General features: G+C 36.6%; 1 protein-coding gene across 2 annotated transcripts in view; it reads left to right on the forward strand.

Annotated features, from left to right (window-relative positions):
• Positions 1–17,104, forward strand: part of ARL6IP6 (ADP ribosylation factor like GTPase 6 interacting protein 6) — a 45,196-nt gene extending 28,092 nt beyond the window's left edge. For both annotated transcript variants that reach the window (XM_010372888.2, XM_030916869.1), the window contains exon 4: positions 15,687–17,104. In XM_010372888.2, coding sequence (XP_010371190.1) covers positions 15,687–15,780 — 94 coding nt within the window. In that variant the 3' untranslated portion in view covers positions 15,781–17,104. The remainder of the gene's footprint in view (positions 1–15,686) is intronic.
• The last annotated feature ends 4,985 nt before the right edge of the window (positions 17,105–22,089 follow it).

The following is a 22,089-nucleotide window of genomic DNA, read 5'->3' on the forward strand; positions in this document are numbered from 1 at the left end:
CATTCTAACTGGTGTGAGATGGTATCTCATTGTGGTTTTGATTTGCATTTCTCTGATGGCGAGTGATGATGAGCATTTTTTCATGTGTCTGTTGGCTGTATGAATGTCTTCTTTTGAGAAATGTCTGTTCATATCCTTTCCCCACTTTTTGATGGGACATAGGCATGGGCAAGGACTTCATGTCTAAAACACCAAAAGCAACGGCAGCAAAAGCCAAAATTGACAAATGGGATCTCATTAAACTAAAGAGCTTCTGCACAGCGAAAGAAACTACCATCAAAGTGAACAGGCAGCCTACAGAATGGGAGAAAATTTTTGCAATCTACTCATCTGACAAAGGGCTAATATCCAGAATCTACAAAGAACTCAAACAAATATACAAGAAAATTATTATATTTTTATTATAACTAGACTCAGTTTTAAGTTACAGTATTTGTTCTTTAGGTGTCCTTTGAATAATTACATTTGTGCATTTCCTAGCAGATTGGAAGACACTGTTGAATGTCTATTTTATAGAAGTCAGCATAAATTTACTCTTACATTTTTAGAGAAGTTTGAAGTTTGGTATCTCCTCTTTAGATGTATTATTGGTTGTGTTTATCAAATAACCCTGTATGGCTTATTTGATACAGAGTTCATGGTCAAAATGCAGGGAAACTTTACAGTTATTAGTGTTATATCATGATTTCTAGGCATATGCCAAGGTAAAGAGTGGTGTCTTTTTTTCACAAATGCCTGCTTAAAATATATTCTATGAGATTAGATTGGCAATTTGCATTATTTCACAGTTAATATACAAATCAAAGGGTATCTGCTACCTTCCTCATGCTATCAGTCTTTATTGTTTGATCACTGTGAATTATCCATCTTTCAATTTCTTCTTCTTCCAACCACAAATAACAGTTGATAAATACCATACACTCAATATTAGAAAATATGCTTTTAATTTAATTTTTATTTAATGTAACATTATTTATATGCATCCTTGTTTAAAAAAATTGTATTGCCTTACAATGCAATCTGGAATCTGCAAAATAAATTATAAGTGAGAAAGAAAAGGGAACAATTAATTAGTTTGAATTAATTTTTGGTAAATTGTTTTTATTAACTATTTTAGAGAGTAATGTGATCTGTTAATCTTTTACATGTGTTACTTTCTATGTAAAGTGTTCTGTATGTAATTAGATGCTAACATTCGTGTGTGAGAGCATGTTGTTAACTGTAGTAGGGAGCAACAGATAGTAAAATACTTTGACATGCAAATTTCCTGGAACATTCAGGATTCAGGATTGGCATCCTGTATTGTAATGTTACTTTTCTATTCAACATTAATTTGGGTCTTTAAAATATTATTATTTAAAATATTATCTCTGACTTCTTCACATTGAGGGTTAAGAAGACAGAGAATAAAACAGTTAAATCATAATATGCAATTCAAGAAAAGGGAACAAGTTGATTTTTGCTTGAATTGCTGGAAATCTGAAATTTCCAGCAGCACTCGATTTTCTTTAATACAGTTAGCCTATCCTCATAACTAAATACAAGCATTGACTTTTCCTCCTTGGAAATAAGTATCTGTGGACATCTTTAGCATAAAATAATATACAAGTGTTACAGGTTCTTGACGGGCAGATATATAAGCCTTGGAGATCAAAAACAGTGGGTTAGTTAGTATTCAAATTAGAAATTTCTTTTCCACGCAAACTAGATTTAACATTGAGCACAACGAATTGACTCTACTACTCTGATAACAGATTCTGGAGAGCTGCCTCTTTGTCAAATCAGATTCTTTATTGCCATGAACTAATGAAACAGATGTCAGATGGCTAATTGCAGTAGGAGAGAAAAGCTACTGACAAAAGAGATGAATCAGGAACTTGGCCTTGATATTTGAGTATCATGAAATCTCATTATCTGGGGACTATTCAGAGCCATCAGTTACAGTGCTGTCACTATTAATGAATATATTGATGGCATTGCACTGCGACTTCTTGAAGTAAAGGGTTAAAGTACATGCATATCTTGTAAGATATATTTCATTACTGTTCTGAATGGAGATGTAACAAAATCCTCTGAGAAATTGTATTAACTATTGGTTTTGTTTTCATAAAGTGATACAGCTAATGAGTGTTTGCTTTGTAGCTTTTTTTTTTTTTTTTTTTTTTAAAGACAGGTTCTCACTTTGTTGCCCAGGCTAGATTGCAGTGGCATGATCTTGGCTGACTGCAACCTTTGCTTCCTGGGCTGAAGCAATCCTCCCACCTCAGACTCCTGAGTAGCCGGGACCACAGACATGTGCTACTACATCTGGCTAATTTTTGTATTGTATTTTTTATAGAGACGGGGTTTCGCCATGTTGCCCAAGCTGGTCTCAAACTCCTGGGTTCAAGTGATCCACTTTCTTCAGCCTCCCAAAGTGCTGGGATTACAGGCATGAGCCACCTTGCCAGGCTGCTCTTGCTTGTGCTATTTACAGTGTTATAAATGAGTAGCTGAAAAGGCACAAGTATCCATATGCCCAGAGCAATACTGATAAGAAATACTTGAGAGACAGTGCTTGCCAGTTTTGTACTTGGAACCCTTTTTGTTTGTTTAATAACCTATAAATTACCAGAGGCAGCTTGATACAATTAAAAGGGTATTGAAGTCAGGAGACGTAGCTTCCAAATCCAGCCCTACCTTAGCAGAAGGACATTTGAGCAAGTCAGTTAGTGTATCCAAGCTATAACTTCCTCATCTCTAAAATGGAGTAAAAACAATGGTACCCCATAGGCAATAAGTGTAAGTTTACTAAAGCAACAGATATGTCTGATGATAAAGCAGATAGAGTGTCAGAGGTTTTCTTTTCTTAAGGTTTTTTGAGCTAGAAGTGTGACCATGGACTACCACAAGTTGCCAGTTATCTTTTCTTGGATAATCGTTATTTATCCTGAGATTTATTCTTTTTTTTTTTTTTTTTTTTTTTTTTTTTTTTGAGACAGGGTCTTGCTTTGTTGCCCTAGGCTGAAGTGCAGAGTGGCACAATGATGGCTTACTGTAGCCTCAACTGCCTGGGCTCAAGCAACCCTGCTGCCTCCATCTCCCAAGTAGCTGGGACTACAGGCGAGTGCTGCTATGCCTGGCTAAGTTTTTTATTTTTATATTTATTTTGTAGAGAAAGGGTCTCACGAAGTTGTCCAGGCCAGTCTTGGAACTCCTGAGCTCAAGCAATCCTCCTGCCCTAGTCTCCCAAGGCACTGGGATTACAGACGTGAGCCACCACGGCCAGCCAAGAAGTACTTGTTAATATTATCTCATTTAGTTTTTGTAAGAACACTAATGAAAGGAATTATTGTCTTCATTTTAAAGATTGAGAATTAGATTTTCTGGTAGGTTAAAATAGTCCTGTGAATAGTACAGCCATGACTAAACTCCAGTGAGGAGAGAGCTAGCTTTCCAGGTCTTTCATTCTGATCATATTAAACTGTTGACCTTCCTGTACTCTCCATTGTCGCTTGCTTCTGGGCATACTGTTAGGTGTTTAGAACACTAAATCCCTCATATTCAATTTTAGTTCAGGTATTAGCTCTTCTTTGAAATTTTTTCTCCTCTTCTACAAGCTGAATGGCTCTTTTATGTTCCAGTAATACTGCCTGCAAAACTTAGTCTACTATGTCACTAGATTCTGTTATCTTCTAAGGCAATACTGACTCCTACTCCTTTCTTTTTTTTTTTATTTTTATTTTTTGTTGTTGGTTTGAGATAGTCTCACTCTGTCACCCAGGCTGGAGTGCAGTGGCATGATCTTGGCTCACTGCAACTTCTGCCTCCCCCAGGGTTCAAGCACTTCTCCTGACTCAGCCTCCAGAGGAGCTAGGATTACAGGCCACCACACCCAGCTAAGTTTTTGTTTTTGTTTTTGTTTTTGTTTTTTTGAGACGGAGTCTCGCTCTGTCGCCCAGGCTGGAGTGCAGTGGCCGGATCTCGGCTCACTGCAAGCTCCGCCTCCCGGGTTTACGCCATTCTCCTGCCTCAGCCTCCCGAGTAGCTGGGACTACAGGCGCCCACCACCTCGCCCGGCTAGTTTTTTTGTATTTTTTAGTAGAGACGGAGTTTCACCATGTTAGCCAGGATGGAGTCAATCTCCCGACCTTGTGATCCACCCGTCTCGGCCTCCCAAAGTGCTGGGATTACAGGCTTGAGCCACCGCGCCCGGCCAGTTTTTGTATTTTCAGTCGAGTTGGAGTTTCACCATGTTGACCAGGCTGGTCTCAAACTCCTGGCCTCAAGTGATCCACCCACCTTGGCCCCCGAAAGTGCTGGGATTGCAGGCGTGAGCCACCATGCCTGGCCAAATTTTTTTTTGTAGAAACAAAATCTCCCTATATGCTCAGGATGGTCTGGAACCCCTGACCTCAAGCCATCCTCCTGCCTCAGCCTTCCAAAGTGTTGGGATTACTGGCATGAGCCACCACATCCAGCCCTACTCATTTCTGTGTCTCCCATATGTAATTTAATACCTGATACCGAGTATTCTGTAAATCTTGGTGAATGAAAAGGGAATTGAGGAAGTTATAAAGAACTTTAGAGTAAAAAGTAAGAGGCAAAGTCATGTGTGTTGTTATTTCCTTAATGAGAGACATAGCAAAGAGGTGAAATTAGGGAAGCATTCTCTTTAAAATTCTAACCCCGATTTCTTAAATAACAGTGGTCAAGTTTGTTGAAATACACACAACTTTGTCTGCTCTTCAGCAATTTCTAACAAGTAATTTTTAGGACAAAAGGATACAATAAAGTTAATGTAGTTTTATGTTTCTAAAAAGGAAATGCTTTTTAAGTTAGTAAAATATAGTGTTGCTTGTTTTTGTTTGTTTGTTTTTCAAGCTTCAGGTTTAGTGTTAAGATCTTTTGATTCCAGATAAAGAACTAACTGGTAGTTACTCCAAACAAAGCTTATATACAGCTTAAAAACTTTCAGGAATTAGAGATTCCTGGGCTAGGGACAGAATGAGAAATGAAAGGCAGCTCAGATGTGTGAAAAGGGAATAGATTAGTACCATCTTGCTCATCCCTTCTCCCTCTGAGCCAGTCAGACACGGAAACGAATAGCCAGTTGGGTCTATATATGAGCCTTTAACATAACTTCTTATTCTGGCGAGCACAGAGAGCTTTCTGCTTAAAGCAGTATCAGCTGGAAATGAAGTTATTATTTTAAATTACAAGAGTTCTGTCATAAAAGCATCTCTGACATGTGGGAATACCTGCGAGGGAAAGAAAATACTGGAATAAATAGGGCATGGAACAATTATTCTAACAGAGTGGAGTCTGGTGTTTAGTACTGTGGTATAGAGATTCAGTTCAGATCAACCAAAACTAGCATAAAAACAATTAAACAACCTGAAACATGACAAGAGACCTGCTCAGTTCTGTTATTCTATCTCTTTTTCTTTTTAAGGTAATTTATTTGGAATTTTTGGAAGTTGCTTATTCAGTGCTTTAATTTATGCTTCAAGATGTAAGAATATAGTCACTTAAATTGCCAAAGTCATTGAATTCATTTGAATCTTATATTTTAAATGTATACCATTCCTGAAAAATGAAAATAATTAAAATACAATTCTTTTATAATATATTCACTTTGCAAGTTACTATTTAATAGTAATGTAAATATATTACTAGACATATTTCCAGAGAACAAAATCTAGATATAAATAATGGAAGTCTGGGTTCTCCAGTGAATTACAAAAGGAAAAGTTGTTATGTAGGAAGAGGATAATATCAAGCAGAAACACACACACACACACACACACACACACACACACACACACACGAGAGAGAGAGACAGACCTATAATTCTCCCATTTCTTTCTTCCATCTACTTCCTGGGTTTGCCTTTATACTACTATTGTTTGTGTTTTTGTTTTGGTTTTAAAGCAAGTTTAGGTTTAGGTGTTTTACTTGGAAGGGAGAATCTAAGTTGATGGTCAGGAGAATTTTTAAAAATCTGTTCTGCAGCTAAGTTTCTTTCCTATATAGCTAAGATGTATTGATCATTTACTATGTGCCAGACACCTGGTATTCACAACAGCTTTATAAGGGTAGATTCTATTTTTGTTTCCATTGTGTGGAGAAGGAAATTGAAGGTCAAAGAGGTCAAACAATGTTGCTCTCTTCATACCCCTTGTAAGAGGCAAGGCTGGCACTCAGACCCGTGTTTATCTAATCATAGAGCTTGAACTCTTAACCACTATCAGGGACCGCATAATTGTAGAATTTTTTATTATTGAAAGGAATTCTCTAGAATCAGAAAAAGATCATACCTTCTATATAGCCTATCTTTCAGGATTTGGAAGTAAATCTGTTGTAATGAGCCTTTCTTTGTAACTACATCTCCACTGGCATTTTAGACTTATTGAATAATATTTTTTATTTATTTTCATTTTTATTTCAGAAATGTTTTGCAGTATAAAAGAACTTTATCTCAGCGTAATAAAATCCACATTTAGGAATCCTAACTTTTACTTGAAGAAACATTCTGGTTTTGCCATTGAGTACTCTATTTATTTTGCTACTTATTCTTTCATATGGTCAAATGAACAGTCACGTCTTACAGTGTTGAAGTAGCAGGTTAAATTATATCCATTAATTTTCATCATAGATAGGTTTCCTTAATTGACTCTCTGGGACTAAAATACTTATGTAGTTATATCCTCTGCATCATTGTTCTAGTTTTAAGTACAGGTAATGTTGACCAATAATCTGTTTTAATAGGTAAAAAACTGTACATAATCTCTTTGAGGTGTTTTTTAGGATTATTTCTTGCTACGTGGAATACTTACAGAAATGTAGAACTAAGACCGGGCACAGTGGCTCACACCTGTATCCCAGCACTTTGGGAGTGCTGGGTGGATCACCTGAGGTTAGGAGTTCCAGACCAGGCTGGCCAACATGGTGAAACTCCATCTCTACTAAAAATACTAAAATTAGCTGGGCATGGTGGCACCTGCGCTTGTGATCCCAGCTACTTGGGAGGCTGAGGCACGAGAATTGTTTGAACCTGAAAGGCAGAGGTTGCAGTGAGCCAAGATCACACTGCTGCACTCCAGACCAGGTGACAGAGCAAGACTATCAAAAAAGAAAAAAAGAAAGAGAGAGAAAGAGAAAGGGAAGGAGGAAGGAAGGAAATAGAAGTGACCTTAGATTCATCTGATCCAGTTTTTCTCCTGATAAGCATGAAATCTTAAGTTGGAGTTCCACTTCTGGTTCTTTTATTTTCCCTTTACATAATTATACCTCTTTTGTCTGTCAATCCATTGCTGTACCTTTTAAAACCTGGGTTGAAACTTGTATCATTAAGGAAACTTAGCCTTGTTAATAATATTGTTTGCTCTGGCTCGTTTACATTTTATATCCAGTTAACACAAAAGCATTTTAAGCAAAGGAATGTTTTAGGAAAATTCAGTGTATTTAAGTATATGGAGAGAATGTCAGCACCTTAGAATTTGTGAATTTGTTTTAACCTGTCACATTTGTATATGCAAATAATAATTGTAGTAACATCTCCACAAATAGTCATGCCATTTTCAAAAAATATATAAGCCTTGTAAATTTTGAAGTAAAATGAAAGGTCTTCAAAGTGCAACGTTTCTATTATGTTGCCATGAAACCATGGGATTTTTTTTTCTTGTTTTTATCTTTTACTTCATTCAGTAATACAATCTTATCCACTACCCACTTTGGAAGTTTGGCAGTATTAATAATAAATAATGCTATCGTTTTACTTGAATGGAAATTTTTTAATTTTTATCTGATCAATTTTCCCATGTTTGACTTTTTTTTTATTTTTAGTTGACACATAATAATCATATTCATTAGTGGAATACAGAATGAATGATAGCTTGATACAATGTATAATGATCAAATCAGGCTAATTAACATATCTGTCACTGAAAACATTTATCGTTTCTTTGTGTTGTGAGCATTCAAAATCTTCTCTTAAAGCTTTTTCAAAATATGCAGTAAGCTATTGTTAACCATATTTACTCTAAAGTGCTATAGAACAGTAGAAGTCATTCCTCCTATCTGATCGTAATTTTGTATCCATTAACTAACCTCCTGCTATCCTCCCCCACCCCACCCACTGCTGTTTCTTCCCCTGCTACCCCACCACCCTTCTCAACCTCTAATAACCACAATTCTACTTTGTACTTCTATGAGCTCGTTTTTTTTTTAAGCTTCCACATGTGAGTGAGAACTTCTGATATTTATCTTCTTATGCCTGACTTATTTCACTTAATGTCCCCCAGACTCATCCATGTTGCCAGGAATTATAGTATTTCATTCTTTGTAATGGCTGAATAGTATTCTGTTGTGTGTATGTACCACATTTTCTTTATCCATTCATCCGTTGATGGACACTTAGATTGAGTCCATATCTTGACTATTGTGAATGGTGCTGTAGTAAACGTGGGGTACACATATCTCTTCAATATACTGATTGTCATTCCTTTGGATAAATACCCAGTAGTGGAATTGCTGGATTATAGGGTAGTTCCATTTTTAGATTTTTTAGAAACTTCATACTGTTTTCCATAATGGCTATATTAATTTATATTCCCATCACCATGTTAGACTGTCACACAGGATTTCAGAAATTATAGTCATTTTGCTTTATTGATCTAAATTACATAATAAAGGTAAGTTGCTTCTCCTGATCAGGCTTATTCTTCTGGGATTAGGTACTTTCCTTTCCCTTATGTTTCTCTTCATGAAATTGAAGAAGAACCAATGAACAAAAATTACATATTCTCCATTCAGTGTTTTCAAACCCTTCTACCCTTCTGTTACCATAACAGTGTTTTCCTGCTTCAGAGTATGGAAATAAAAGGTCATGACTTGCAATAAGAAGAACCATTTTGAAATCCATAGTAGACTCCATGATGAAACTGAACAAAACTGAAACCAAGCCTGGGCAACATAGCAAAACCGTATCTCTACAAAAAATTAGCCAGGTTTGGTGGCGCATGCCTGTAGTGCCAGGGTTACTTGAAGGAAAGCCTTGAGTGAGTTGTCCAGGTGCTTGGCGTTTTGAACAAAGAAAAGAACAAAACCCTCAAAGTAACAAAGGAACAAAATACATAAATGAAGCAGCAACAGCAGGGATTTGTTAAAGCGAGAAAGCGCTCCATAGGGTGGAATTGGGCCGGAGTAAGCGGCTCAAGGGTCTGGTTACAAAGTTCTCTGGGTTTTAAGTACTGCTTTTGAGGTCCCTATTGGCTGCCCCTCATCTGGATGAAGGATTTGGTCTTTTGCTAATTAAAGGCTGAGGTGAATTGGCATCCTATGCAGGACGTTTGCCCTTTCCATCTGAGATGTAGTGGAAGTGGGAAGGTTGTAGGGAGAATAATAGTCTTTGATCCTTTGTTACTCTGGCGTGGGGAGATGGGGTTTTTCCTTTCGGTTTAGCTTTAAGAAGTGTGCATTAATTGGCTTTAGGGTCCCTGTCCTGGACCCAGGTGTTTTCCCTTTGACTGAACTTGAGGAAATTATCACAAATTGGTCTTAGATTCCCTGCCCCCAGAACTTGGTGTTTCTCTTTTAGGAAGTTAGCACAGACTGGCCTCAGATTCCCTGCCCCCAGACCCTATTCTCCTGCCTCACCAGTCACTTGGGAGGCTGAAGTGGGAGGATCACCAGAGCCCCTAGAGTGGAGGCTGCAATGAGCCATGATCATGCCTCTGCAGTCCCGCCTGGGTAATAGAGTGAGACCCTGTCTCAAAAAGAAAAAAAAGCAGAAGACTGAAAGGAAGCCACCATTCTTTTTATTCCATGTAGATATGACAGCTCTTTTGAAAATAAGCTGAATCTTGATTATTTCTATACTGCTAAATAAAAAACTGATTCTTAGGAGTAAGGAGGAAGGAACCTGTAAAGAAATAATTGTAGGTTTTGTTCCTCTGACTTAAAAATGCCTTATTGGTAAAACATCTCATCACTACCACCCACATACATACACTCAGAAATGTATATCTGTTTTTAGATCCTGTAGTCTGTAGTCTATTCAAATGTCTTTTTTATTTCTGCATCAGTTTGCTTCTTTTTAAAACTACTTTGATTTTAGGTTATGATTTGAATTTTTAAAATATGTATTCTTTTTGCACGTTTATTGTATCGGTTGAACTGAGTATCAAAATGTCAATTTCCTTTTTTTTTTAAATTTAAGTTCTAGGGCACATGTGCACAATGTGCAGGTTTGTTACAAATGTATACATGTGCCATGTTGGTGTGCTGCACCCATTAACTCGTCATTTACATCAGGAATATCTCCTAATGCTATCCCTCCCCCTTCCGCCCACCCCACGACAGGCCCTGGTGTGTGATGTTCTCCTTCCTGTGTCCAAGTGTTCTCATTGTTCAATTCCCACCTGTGAGTGAGAACACAAAATGTCAATTTTCTACCAAGGAAAATCCTATTGAACTACTACTGAGATCTCATTGAATGTATAGGTGTTTATTTAAAAAAGAAAGAAAGAAATTGACACCTTTACAGTGCTGAGTATTCCCACGTTATGATAGATACCTCCCTTCATTCAGGTCCTTTCTTTTTTTTTTTTTTTTTTTTTTTTTTTTCCTAGACAGAGTCTCGCTCTGTCGCCCAAGCTGGAGTGCAGTGACTCGATCTTGGCTCACTGTAAGCTCCACCTCCCGGGTTCACACCATTCTCCTGCCTCAGCCTCCTGAGTAGCTGGGACTACAGGCGCCCGCCACCATGCCTGGCTAGTTGTTTGTATTTTTAGTAGATACAGGGTTTCACTGTGTTAACCAGGATGGTCTAGATCTCCTGACCTTGTGATCTGCCTGCCTCGGCCTCCCAAAGTGCTAGGATTACAGGCGTGAGCCACTGCGCCTGGCCCAGGTTCTCTTTTAATGTCTGACGGTAAAATGTTTTTTTTTCATTGAGATATAATTTACATAGGATAAAACTTTACTCTTTTAAAATGATTCATTTAAAAACTATAAAAAAATAGTTTTTAATATTTTCACTAAAAACTACTGAATAACAATATTCAGCAACCATCACTGCTATCTAATTCTAGAACATTTCTGTCACTCCAAATTGAAAACCCCATACCCATTAGCAATCACTCCACCATTTCCCCCTCCCTCTATCCCCTGGAAACCCATAGTCTACTTTTTGTCTATGGATTTGCCTATTCTGGACATTTCATATAAATGGAATCATACAGATTTTTTTTTTTAATGTAGTCTTTTTTGTTTACTCCTTTCACTTAGCATACTGTTTTCAAGGTTCAACCATATTGTGGCATATGTCAGTACTTCATTCCTTTTTAAGGCTGAATTATTTTCCATATGGATATACCATTTTTTTAATGCATTCATCAGTTGATAGACATTTGGGTAGTTCTACTTTTTGACTATTAGGAATAATGTTGCTATGAACACTGAGGTACAAGTTTTTGTGTGAACTTCTTTTCAGTTTTCTTGCATGTATACCTAGAGTGGAATTGTTGGGTCATATGTTGGGTTTAAGAAACCTCCAAACTGTTTCCTACAGCAGCTGTATCATTTTACATTCCCACCAGCGATGTATAAGACTTCTGATTTCCCCACATCCTCACCAACACTTGTTTTCTTTTTCTTTTTCTAAATTATAACCATCCAAGTAGTGAGTGTGATGCGTAGTATCTCTTGTGGTTTTGATTTCCATTTCCATATAACTAGTGATGTTGAGCATCATCAGCTTTTCATGTCCTTGTTGGCTATTTGTATATATATCTTCTTTGGATAATTGTCTATTCAAATCCTTTTAAAATCCTTTCAAAAGTTTGAATTTAAAAATTCAAATCCTTTTAAAAATTTGACTATTTGTCTTTTTAGTTTTTACTTATAAGAGTTATTTTATATCTTAGATAGTAGACCCTATCAGATACATGATTTGCAAATATTTACCTCCATTTTGTGGGTTTTCACTTAGTGATGTCCTTGGAAACACAAAGGTTTTTAACTAGATGATGTCTAATTTATGTTTTTTCTTTAGTTTCTTGTGCTTTTGTTGTCATATCTAAGAATCTGTTGCTTAATTCAAGGTCATGAAGATTTATACCTATGTTTCCTTCTAAGAGTTTTATAGTCTTAGTTCTTGTGTTTAGGTCTTTGGTCCATTTTGAGTATATTTTATATATTGTGTAAGGTAGAGGACCAAATTCATTCTTTTGTGTTCAGTTGTCCTGTAACACAAAAAATACATGTTAATTTGAGATGAATTATAGAGCTAAATATCAAAAGAAGAAAAGTAAAACCTTATTAAGATACCAAGTATCTTCATAACCTTGGAGTAGTCAAAATTTTAATGAAAAAGCCACCAAAAAAGCACTAGCCATTTTTTAAAATATTAACTGGACTTTATTCAAATTAAGAACTTCAGTTTATCAAAAGATCTTATTAAGAGAGTAAAAAAAGACACACCATAAACATTATTCACAACATATATCTTTAACAAAAGATTTGTATCTAGAATATGTAAAGAACTCTGTAAACCAATAGAAAAAATGAGAAAAAGTTTTGAACACAAACATCAAAAAAGAGGCTTTCTGAATGGTCAGTAAGTACATTAGTCATCAGAAAAATAAATATTGAAACCACTACAACATACTCTGCAGACCCACTAAAATGGTTAAAATTTAAAACACTGATAATACGAAGTGTTCTTGATGATGTGGAACAACTTAAATTCATACATTGCTAGTGGAAGTGTAAATTGGTACAACTATTTGGGGAAAATGTTTCATGCTTTCTACTAAAGCCTAATTTATATCTACCTTATAACTCAGCAGTTTTACTCCTAGGATCTATCCAAGAGAAATAAGTGTAGATGCCCACCACCCACCGAAAACATGTTCACAGTGTCTCTATATATAGGAGCCCCAAACTGGAAACGCCCATCAGTAGTAAAATCGGTAAATACATGTTGCTATATACTGCAGTAAAAAAGAACAAACTAATACTACGTACAACATGGATGAATCTCACAAAGACAGTACTGTGTGAAGGAAGCCAGACACAGAAAAATATATATTGTATGATGCCGTGTAGATGTAGTTTCAAGAGCAAGTGAAACTAATCGTGGTGACAGCCCTCAGTTTTGCAGTTACCTCAAGATCTGCAGGAGATTAAGTTGAATATTTAAAAGGGAGCTTTTTGCGGTGCCAGAAATGTTCTCTATCTTTATGTGGTTGGTGAGTACATGAGAGTCTACCACAGTAAAAATTCATTGAATTGTATACAAATGTTAGACATTTGCATTTTACTAGTATGCTTTAATTTAAAAAATGAAATGCATGTATAGATATAGATTGGATGAGGTAGACATTGTATTTAATTATCATTTATTGAAGATATTAAACTCATTAATTAAAGATAATATTTTCATATTACTTGAGTCTCTTTTAAACAAGTCCTCTATAGAGTTTTGACAAAGGAGAACCATAATTTCTTCAGTCTTTATTAACAGACTTTAAAGATCACAAATTAGAGTCACAAGAGAGAAAGCCTGCAGGGACTGTCTGTGTCTTCCTCCAAAGAGGAAAATCATGGTGAATATTTTGAAAAGAAGCTTTAAATTAAGTGATTTTTCAAAGATTTAAGTCCTTTGCCTAGCAGTAGTCTATGACAATTGCTACAGTGTTCCCAGTGGGAATATGGTACATTTGAGATGACAGGAAAACTAGGAACCACTATTCCCAAGCATTTTTTCATTGCCATTAAAATGCATTGCTTTGCCTGCTTAGTAAGGAAGTCACTGAACATTTGAGCATATACATCTCAGTGAAATTCAATTATACCAACATCGTAGTTGTCGGCTTAGTAAACTGACCTTTAAAGTTTTTTCTATTTTTATGGGATTGTGAGGATCAAAAAGTACTAAAATAGAACAATTAACTCTGGGAACCTTTTGATGATTAACTTTATCTGGTGAGTACAGTCATCCCCCTTTATCTGTGAAGAATTGGTTCCAGGATTCCACACAGGTATCAACATCTGAGGATACTCAAAGTCTCATACAAAATGGCTTAGTATTTGCATATAACCTAAGCCTATCCTCTCATATACTTTAAAACATCTCTGGATTATTTGTAATATACGTAATACAATGTAAATGTTTTATAAATAGTTGTTGTATTGTTCAGGGTTTGACAAGGGAAAAAAGTCTATACGTGTTCTGTACTGATGCATTTTTTTTCCCAAATATATTCTACCGGCTTGGTTCATTTTGTGGATATAGAACCCACTGACATGGAAGACCGAACTGTATTAATTTAAAAGTTTTTTGGATCATCACTAAATATTTTATGATGAATGATAATGCTGATTGTTCAATTTTATGATTAGGTTTCTGTTCACTAGTCATCAGTATATATTTGAGGACTTTCTTTTTTAAAGGGACAAAGCATTTATTATAACTTTTACGACGTAGATAGGTAATATAGCTAGGTAGATTAACCCTTAACAGCACATGAGAAGCATCTTAGACTAGCCCTAGTTAGGTAAAGAAAAGTTGAGTCAAAAGAGTAAATAATAACTCCTTTGGAACAGAGCAGGGGACCATCAGGAAGCATCAGGGTCTGTGTGGCTTCAGTTGAATGCAAAGGGCTGTCCTTTGAAGAATGTACCTTCAGTCTCTGTCACAGATACTGTGCGACTGGAATCACTGTGAGGTGCTCTTCAAGTGTTAATTCAGTTAATTCAGTGCTTCTCTGGCTTTGGCTACTCCTTAGGAGAAGAGGACAGGATATGGGTATTATGACCCTCTCAGTCCGGGGCCCTTACTGCTTTTGTCTTTTGGCTTTTACTTCTGCTAGTACATCTTCCTGTATGTCCTCAATTTGTTATGCTCCAGAAGGGAGAGTATTCTGTTCTGCCTTCTAGAGAGTCCCATCGGGATACTACCTTCTTTTCTTTTTAGTATGTCTCATTTTTATTAGGATAAGCAAATAGTATTATTGCAATACAGTTAGTGGGAAAAACTGTTGTAAGATTGTTACAAGATAAAGGAAACAAATGTCAGGGCATATCATGCACATAAAAGTATTAAACTCGTCGGCACTCCTAGCAATCATAAAAGAGAGGTGTCTTTGCTGATTCTTAAGAACTCATTGAAAACCACTTCAGTTAAGTAACCTGTTAGATTTATAGCTGAAATATCTGTAAATGACATAGGGAGTTCCTTCATATAACCTAAAAGTGGTGCAAACAGAACAAATACGTGAAATAATATGTATTTTAAGTTAAAGTAAGAACAGATAGCAGGGAAACACACTGCTAATTAATGAAAGAACTGTTTGTAAAATAACAAAACTTATACCTTAGAATTAGGTTATGGCTACACACAGTGACAATGAAAGACAGTAAAGAAATAAATAGGGATGAAACTCAGCATTACTCATCAGTAATGAAATCGAAACAACTATATTTGTTAACCAGTACAGTTTTGACATAGAACTTAATAAGAGCTATCCACTATTTATCCTGCAGATGTCCAATATTCTTTCTTTAAGTTTTGTATTCATATGTGAACATTTGGGAAATACACTCCAAGGTCATAAGTATTTTTGATGAAAACTTTTGGTGTCTTTTTTATACCACATTACATTTTTCCTTTTTTGATTTGTGTTTTTCTTTTTTTCTAGGAAACTGACTGGACATTCTTTCCACATGGGCTATAGCATGGCGATTTTGAATGGCATCGTAGCTGCTCTTACTGTAGCATGGTGCCTCATGTAAACCCACACTGGAGCAATATTGTTGGCAAAACTTAATCATGATTGTTTTGTAATAACAAGAAGGAGCATCATTGTCTACTCAGAAGACTGAGAAACCTGCTGTTGATTATGTAGTTCAGATATTTATCACAATCATCATCATTATGGAAGACCTTTTAAAGCATTGTTTTAGAATGTCTGAGTATTAAGATACAGATTAATTGGGAACATCTGAGTATTAAGTACTTTCTTCAGAGTATAAGATGTTTACCTCATCTTTTTACTTTTGTGTGTGTAGTTCTTTCAAGTTGTAGAAAACATTTTAATGTAATTTAAACTCAAAAACTTGAATACAGGACAATGCTTGCCTTTTCATGTATGTACTACATTTTTTGCTAAGAAATACTGATATTTCTGTTTAGTTAAGGTAGAAATACTTCTTATTTATACATTTAGGAAAGCAAATAATGCCTACTACTCCGACTTTCATAGAAGCTACTTTTAAATCAGAATATTTAATTTTTGATATTCATATAATTAATAGAAGTTGCATTTATATTTTTATGGGGCATAGTTCCTTATGTGTTTTTTAATGTATTTTCATACTACACATTGAATCTGTATGTTTTAAAAATTATTACATGTAGACAACTGTAAATAATATTTTTTTAGCTAGTGCAAACCGAGTACCTGCCATTTTTACTAATTTTTCTTTAAAAAAAGCAAAAAAGCACATTGACCTAAGTTTAAAATTAAATAAGTTTATTTTTAGCAAACAATGCCTGAAAACAGGTAAATTATTTAAGTCATTAAAATATTGAGAAATTTGAAATTTTTACTATTTCTGTTTCCACAATTCCAAATATTTATCTTGGTGTATATATTGTTCTTTAACAGAACTTGCATTATTTTGTTTTTAATAAATATAAACATGAAATTTTTATATGTGAGAATGATTGAACTAGTTTGTTCTTAATCTCAAAAGTTTAGTTACCAAAGTAGAAGAGGTATTTTGATACTAGATATTAAAAACTACATATAGTTCATATAATTTTATAATTTTCCTCTTTAAATGCGTTTCTGTAATTGTGATATTTTGTTTTCTAAGTAATGAAGCCTTAATTTTTCCCCTCTGTTACTAAACACTTTTGATGTTTAGAAAGTTACCTCAATTTTAGAAAGATGGGCTATTTCTAAAGCTGTTTTCCCTGGCCATAGGAAAACTTACAATAAGAAAGCATTATGTAGTCAGACTGCTTATTCAGGCTAAGTGGGAAATGAATTTGTGCAGTGTGTTCCCTTATTATCTACTGAATGTTGTTACTGACTAAACAAGATTTCTAAAAGTCTAACATTTCTTTTACTATTCAAAACTCTTTGGTTGCAAATGACTATACTGCTCCAATTTAAATTATCTGAAGTGTGTGTGTGTGTGTGTGGGTATCTAAATATCAATCCCATGGCTTAAGTATTCCTACCAGAGTGGTGGTTGCAGTGAATCTATTTTCACTCCCTGCCTTCCTTCCTGCACCCTTAAACTCCTCACCCTTTGACTCCAAAGGGCCCTTTCATTGCAAAGATGTATACAAGTAATTTATCTTCTCTCTATCCCTCTGTATTCCCACCCACCACCAATGTGAGTGGCTCCCTCCAGATTCTTTGTGTCTAATAACTAAGAAGTTATTAACAGTAGACCCCAGAGATACATAGACCCTAGACAGTCATGTGCCATATAACAGCGTTTTGGTCACAACAAACTGTACTTATGACAGTGAATTCCCCAGTAAGATTATAATACTGCATTTTATTACTATACCTTTTCTCTGTTTAGATACACAAATATTTACCATTGTGTTACAGTTGCCTGCAATTTTCAGTACAGTAACATGCAGTACAGGCTTATAGTCTAGGAACAATAAGCTATACCATATAGCCTAGGTGTCTAGTAGGCTATATCATCCAGGTTTGTGTAAGTACACTCTGATGTTCACACAATGATGAAATTGCCTAATGACACTTATTTCAGAATATATCCCTGTCATTAAGCCAAACATAACTATATATACCTACAAAATATGTATTAATATAGATACATATAGAGAGATATGTATCTGTAAGATATTTTTGTGGAATCCTATTTCTTCTGGACTGTTACTCCCCTTTTTTGGGAAATGACCCTCCTCTCTCCAGTCTGACATAGGGTCCAAATATAAATCATCCAGAATGATGAGGCAGGGATAGTTACCTGACTCTGGCTGAGCTAATCCTAATCTCATTTTGCCTGGCTACAATGAATAGAATAGAGAAATGACTTAAATGAAGTAAGTCTCTTCCCAGGATTTTTCAACTTGAAATTAAGATGTGACGAAGCTGGGAAAATACAAGCCCAGGAAATGCTGGTAGCTGTAGTTCAGCCAGGTTCAGTGGGAAAGAATAAGGCTAATAGGGATATTGCTAATGGCATTACCCTGGTCCCTGATGCCCGGTGTCAATCCTGCCATTCTTGATACATGAATCAATAAATTTCTCTCTTTTGGCCTTTGCGGTTAACATTGGCTTTTGTCATTTGCAACAAAACAAGTCAAAATGAGCTTATCTAACAGCTGGAATCCATCTCTATTATGAAACTGACTCAGGTGATCTCATCTCTTTATGTGTAGCTTACAGCATTCCATTTAATTACTTGTGAAAGATACACAGGATGTAAATATTCTTGTGGCTAGTGATTAGTCTCAGGGACTTGAAAAGACGTTTTAGAATAAATTAAACTAGTTATTATTATTATTATTTTTTTTGACTATTACAAAAGTTTATTTAACAAAAAGTCTAATATGAAAATGTATATGACCTAATTTTTACATCATAGTAAAACAGGCCCTATGGAGAGAGGACATGGGTTTCTCTGCTGAACAGCCATTATTTATACTCGTTCCAAGGCTTCTAACTCATTCCCCAAGATATGACGCCATAAAGAGGGAGAGGTAGAGAAGATGGTGGGGTGGGAATGGGGCAGCAGAGATAGAAAGGCAGCAGCAGCCGGGAAAGCCTTTGAAAATGTGGGTCCTTGGCCGGGCTCAGTGGCTCAAGCCTGTAATCCCAGCACTTTGGGAGGCCGAGACGGGCGGATCACGAGGTCAGGAGATCGAGACCATCCTGGCCAACACGGTGAAACCCCGTCTCTACTAAAAAATACAAAAAAACTAGCCGGGTGAGGTGGCGGGCGCCTGTAGTCCCAGCTACTCTGGAGGCTGAGGCAGGAGAATGGCGTAAACCCGGGAGGCAGAGCTTGCAGTGAGCCGAGATCCGGCCACTGCACTCCAGCCCGGGCGACAGAGCAAGACTCCGTCTCGAAAAAAATAAAATAAAATAAATAAATAAATAAATAAATAAATAAATAAATAAATAAATAAAGGAAAAAAAAGAAAATGTGGGTCCATCTGAAGACTACCCTGCCATCCTAGCATTTTATGCTCCCATTAAGCATTGGCTTGACTGAGACTACCATCTACAGTATAGGTTATGCTGTCCACCTGCTTATTTAGAGCCTCTTTCACAATGAAGGCTTTGTTGTAAGCATTCACATAGCTCAGAAATATTCTCAATTCTGGGTCCATTTAAAGAGATCCATCTATATATCTCTTCCCAACCTTTCTTAAATTGGCACCAGTCCTTTGTCAAGTCCCTGGCAATCCAGCCAAACTACTAGTTCGCTCTCCTTGAATATACATAATCCTTATTTCAAACCATATTTTTTCTAGCCAAGGAGACAACAATATGGACCGCTTGAAATTCATATTGAACTCCCTAGGAAAATTTTCTTTTTCACTGCACGTTGCTGCCACCTATGAATGGGGGTTTATGCCCCCCACCACCTCATTTTTGGCTGGTAGTAACATATTACACTGAATCATCTGTAAATTGGGCTTGAGTTTCAACATCAGTCAATTATCTATATCAAACCCTCATGAGGCCAGCCTGGGGCTGAATGAAAAGAGGCTGCATGACAGTAGGAAGCAGGATGGGAATCTGATCATACAACTTGCTCAGGACTTCAGGAAAATGAAAGGATGCATCTATGTCAGTGGTTCTTAACTAAGGGCAATTTTGCCTTCCAGGAGCAAAACATAGAAATTTAGCTAATTACTTAGCAATGTTTTGAGATGTTTTTGATTGTTACAATCGGGGGATGCTACTGGCAACTAGTCAACAGGCCAGATTGCTAAAGATTCTACAGTTCCCCAGCAGAGAGGACAGTTCCCCAGGAGAGAGAATAATTCAGTCCAAAATATCAATAGTGCCAAGGTTGAAAAACCCTCATCTATGCTAATGACAAAGTGAATCAGATAACATCTGGTCCAGAATGGACAGCTGAGGTCACAGGGTTACCGGGAGTTCTAAGATGTGGTGTTTATTCTCGAAAATGCCCCAGCAGAAAGAGCTGTTTCTCAAGAGGAAAAAGTTATTAGCTAAGCAAGATTTCTCTCTGCCAGTACCCTGCGGACCTCTGCCTCGCAAAGTCTGCCAAAGACACTGGTTTTTAACTACTATGGCCTTGTATGTTATTAAAGTTCCCCGTGTAATATAGCCTCTAGCCAAAGAATTCTCACAAAAACGTACCCATAAAAAATTCTCTTCCCATCTCCATAGGCAGCCTATTTTTGTACTCAAAGGAAAAATACTTCTGTAAGGTTATACACAGTGCTGTTATTGAACTGAAGCTGAAACTACATTTGGCCATTTAAAGTTCCTTATATTACTAGACAATAGGCAAAATTGGTATTCTGGTACTGATTGCAGTGATTAATAATCCATCCACCAATGGGAAATCCAGTTACTGCAATACAGTGGAAGCCAGAAGGAATATGGACAAAGGTCCGAGCTGCTTCCATGTTAGACTCTTATGTTTAGTTAGAGGAATATTACAACACTTTATATTGGCAGAGGCTCAAATCCCTTAGGAATGAAGTTTTGGTTAGCCTACTTGATTAAAAAAAACCCTATATTTATTAGATTTCTGGCTGAAAGCCAAGGGAACATGGAATAAATATTGAACAAAGGAAGTGAAATACTAGACTAGAGCCTTATCAATTTCAAAAATGAAGAACCATAATCTCTACTCATTTCCTTCCTATGGCATGTGTGTTCCTGCTTTTTTTCTTCATGTCTTCCATTATTGTATGTAGGATTTTAAACATTTGGCTATCTCTGTAACTTTATGTAGGGCATAAGGTTACAGAATATTGTGATGAAATTACTATAGAACAGGGGGCAGTGGACAATTCCTGAGATCCTGGATATGGCACTGAATACAATAGTAACCTATGAGGCTCTTGATTGTCTTCCTGTAAGGAAGGAGTCAAATGAACAAGAAATTGTTGTATGATATAAGGTGGAATAGTTTTTTGGAGGAGGAGTTCTCATGGGAAGTAGTAGTTTGTGTGTGTGTGTGTGTGTGTGTGTATGTGTGTGTGTGTGTATATATTTATATATATATATATGATGGAGTCTCACTTTGTCACCCAGGCTGGAGTGCAGTGGCATGATCTCAGTTCACTGCAACCTCCGCCTCCCAGGTTCAAGCAGTCCTCTCACCTCAGCCTCCCGAGTAGCTGGGATTACGAGTGTGTGCCACTATGCCTGGCTAATTTTTGTATTTTTAGTAGGGATGGGGTTTCACCATGTTGGCCGGGCTGGTCTCGAACTCCTGAACTCAAGTAATCTGCCCACCTCGGCTTCCCAAAGTGCTAGGATTACAGGTGGGAGTCACTGCACCTGGCCTGCAAGTTTGTGTATATTTGTATTAGGCCGTTCTCACACTACTATGAAGAAATATCTGAGACTGGGTAATTTATAAAGGAAAGACGTTTAATTGACTCATAGTTCCACAGGGCTGTGAAGGCCTCAGGAAACTTACAATCATGGTGGAAGGGGAAGCAAACACATCCTTCTTCACATGGCAGCAGCAAGAAGAAGTACAGAGCAAAAGTAGGGGAAAGCCCCTTATAAAACCATCAGATCTCATGAAAACTCTCTCACTATCACAAGAACAGCATGGGGGAACCACTCTCATGATTCAGTTACCTCTCGCTCAGTCCTTCCCGTGACACATGGGGATTATGGGAACTACAATTCAAGATGAGATTTAGGTGGGGATACAGCCAAACCATATCAATATTGGACAGGCAAACAAGTGGAGTCTATTGGATATTTTGTCATTTTTTTTTGACTGCTCAACCCCAAAACCCAGTTCTATTTTGCGAGAATTCCTTGTTATATGAGTGTTTGTGGGAGACGAGTCTTGAAGATGCATCAGAGAAGGCTAAATAGTGGA

This window comes from Rhinopithecus roxellana, chromosome 14, assembly GCF_007565055.1.
Source record: "Rhinopithecus roxellana isolate Shanxi Qingling chromosome 14, ASM756505v1, whole genome shotgun sequence".
NCBI lineage: Eukaryota > Metazoa > Chordata > Mammalia > Primates > Cercopithecidae > Rhinopithecus > Rhinopithecus roxellana.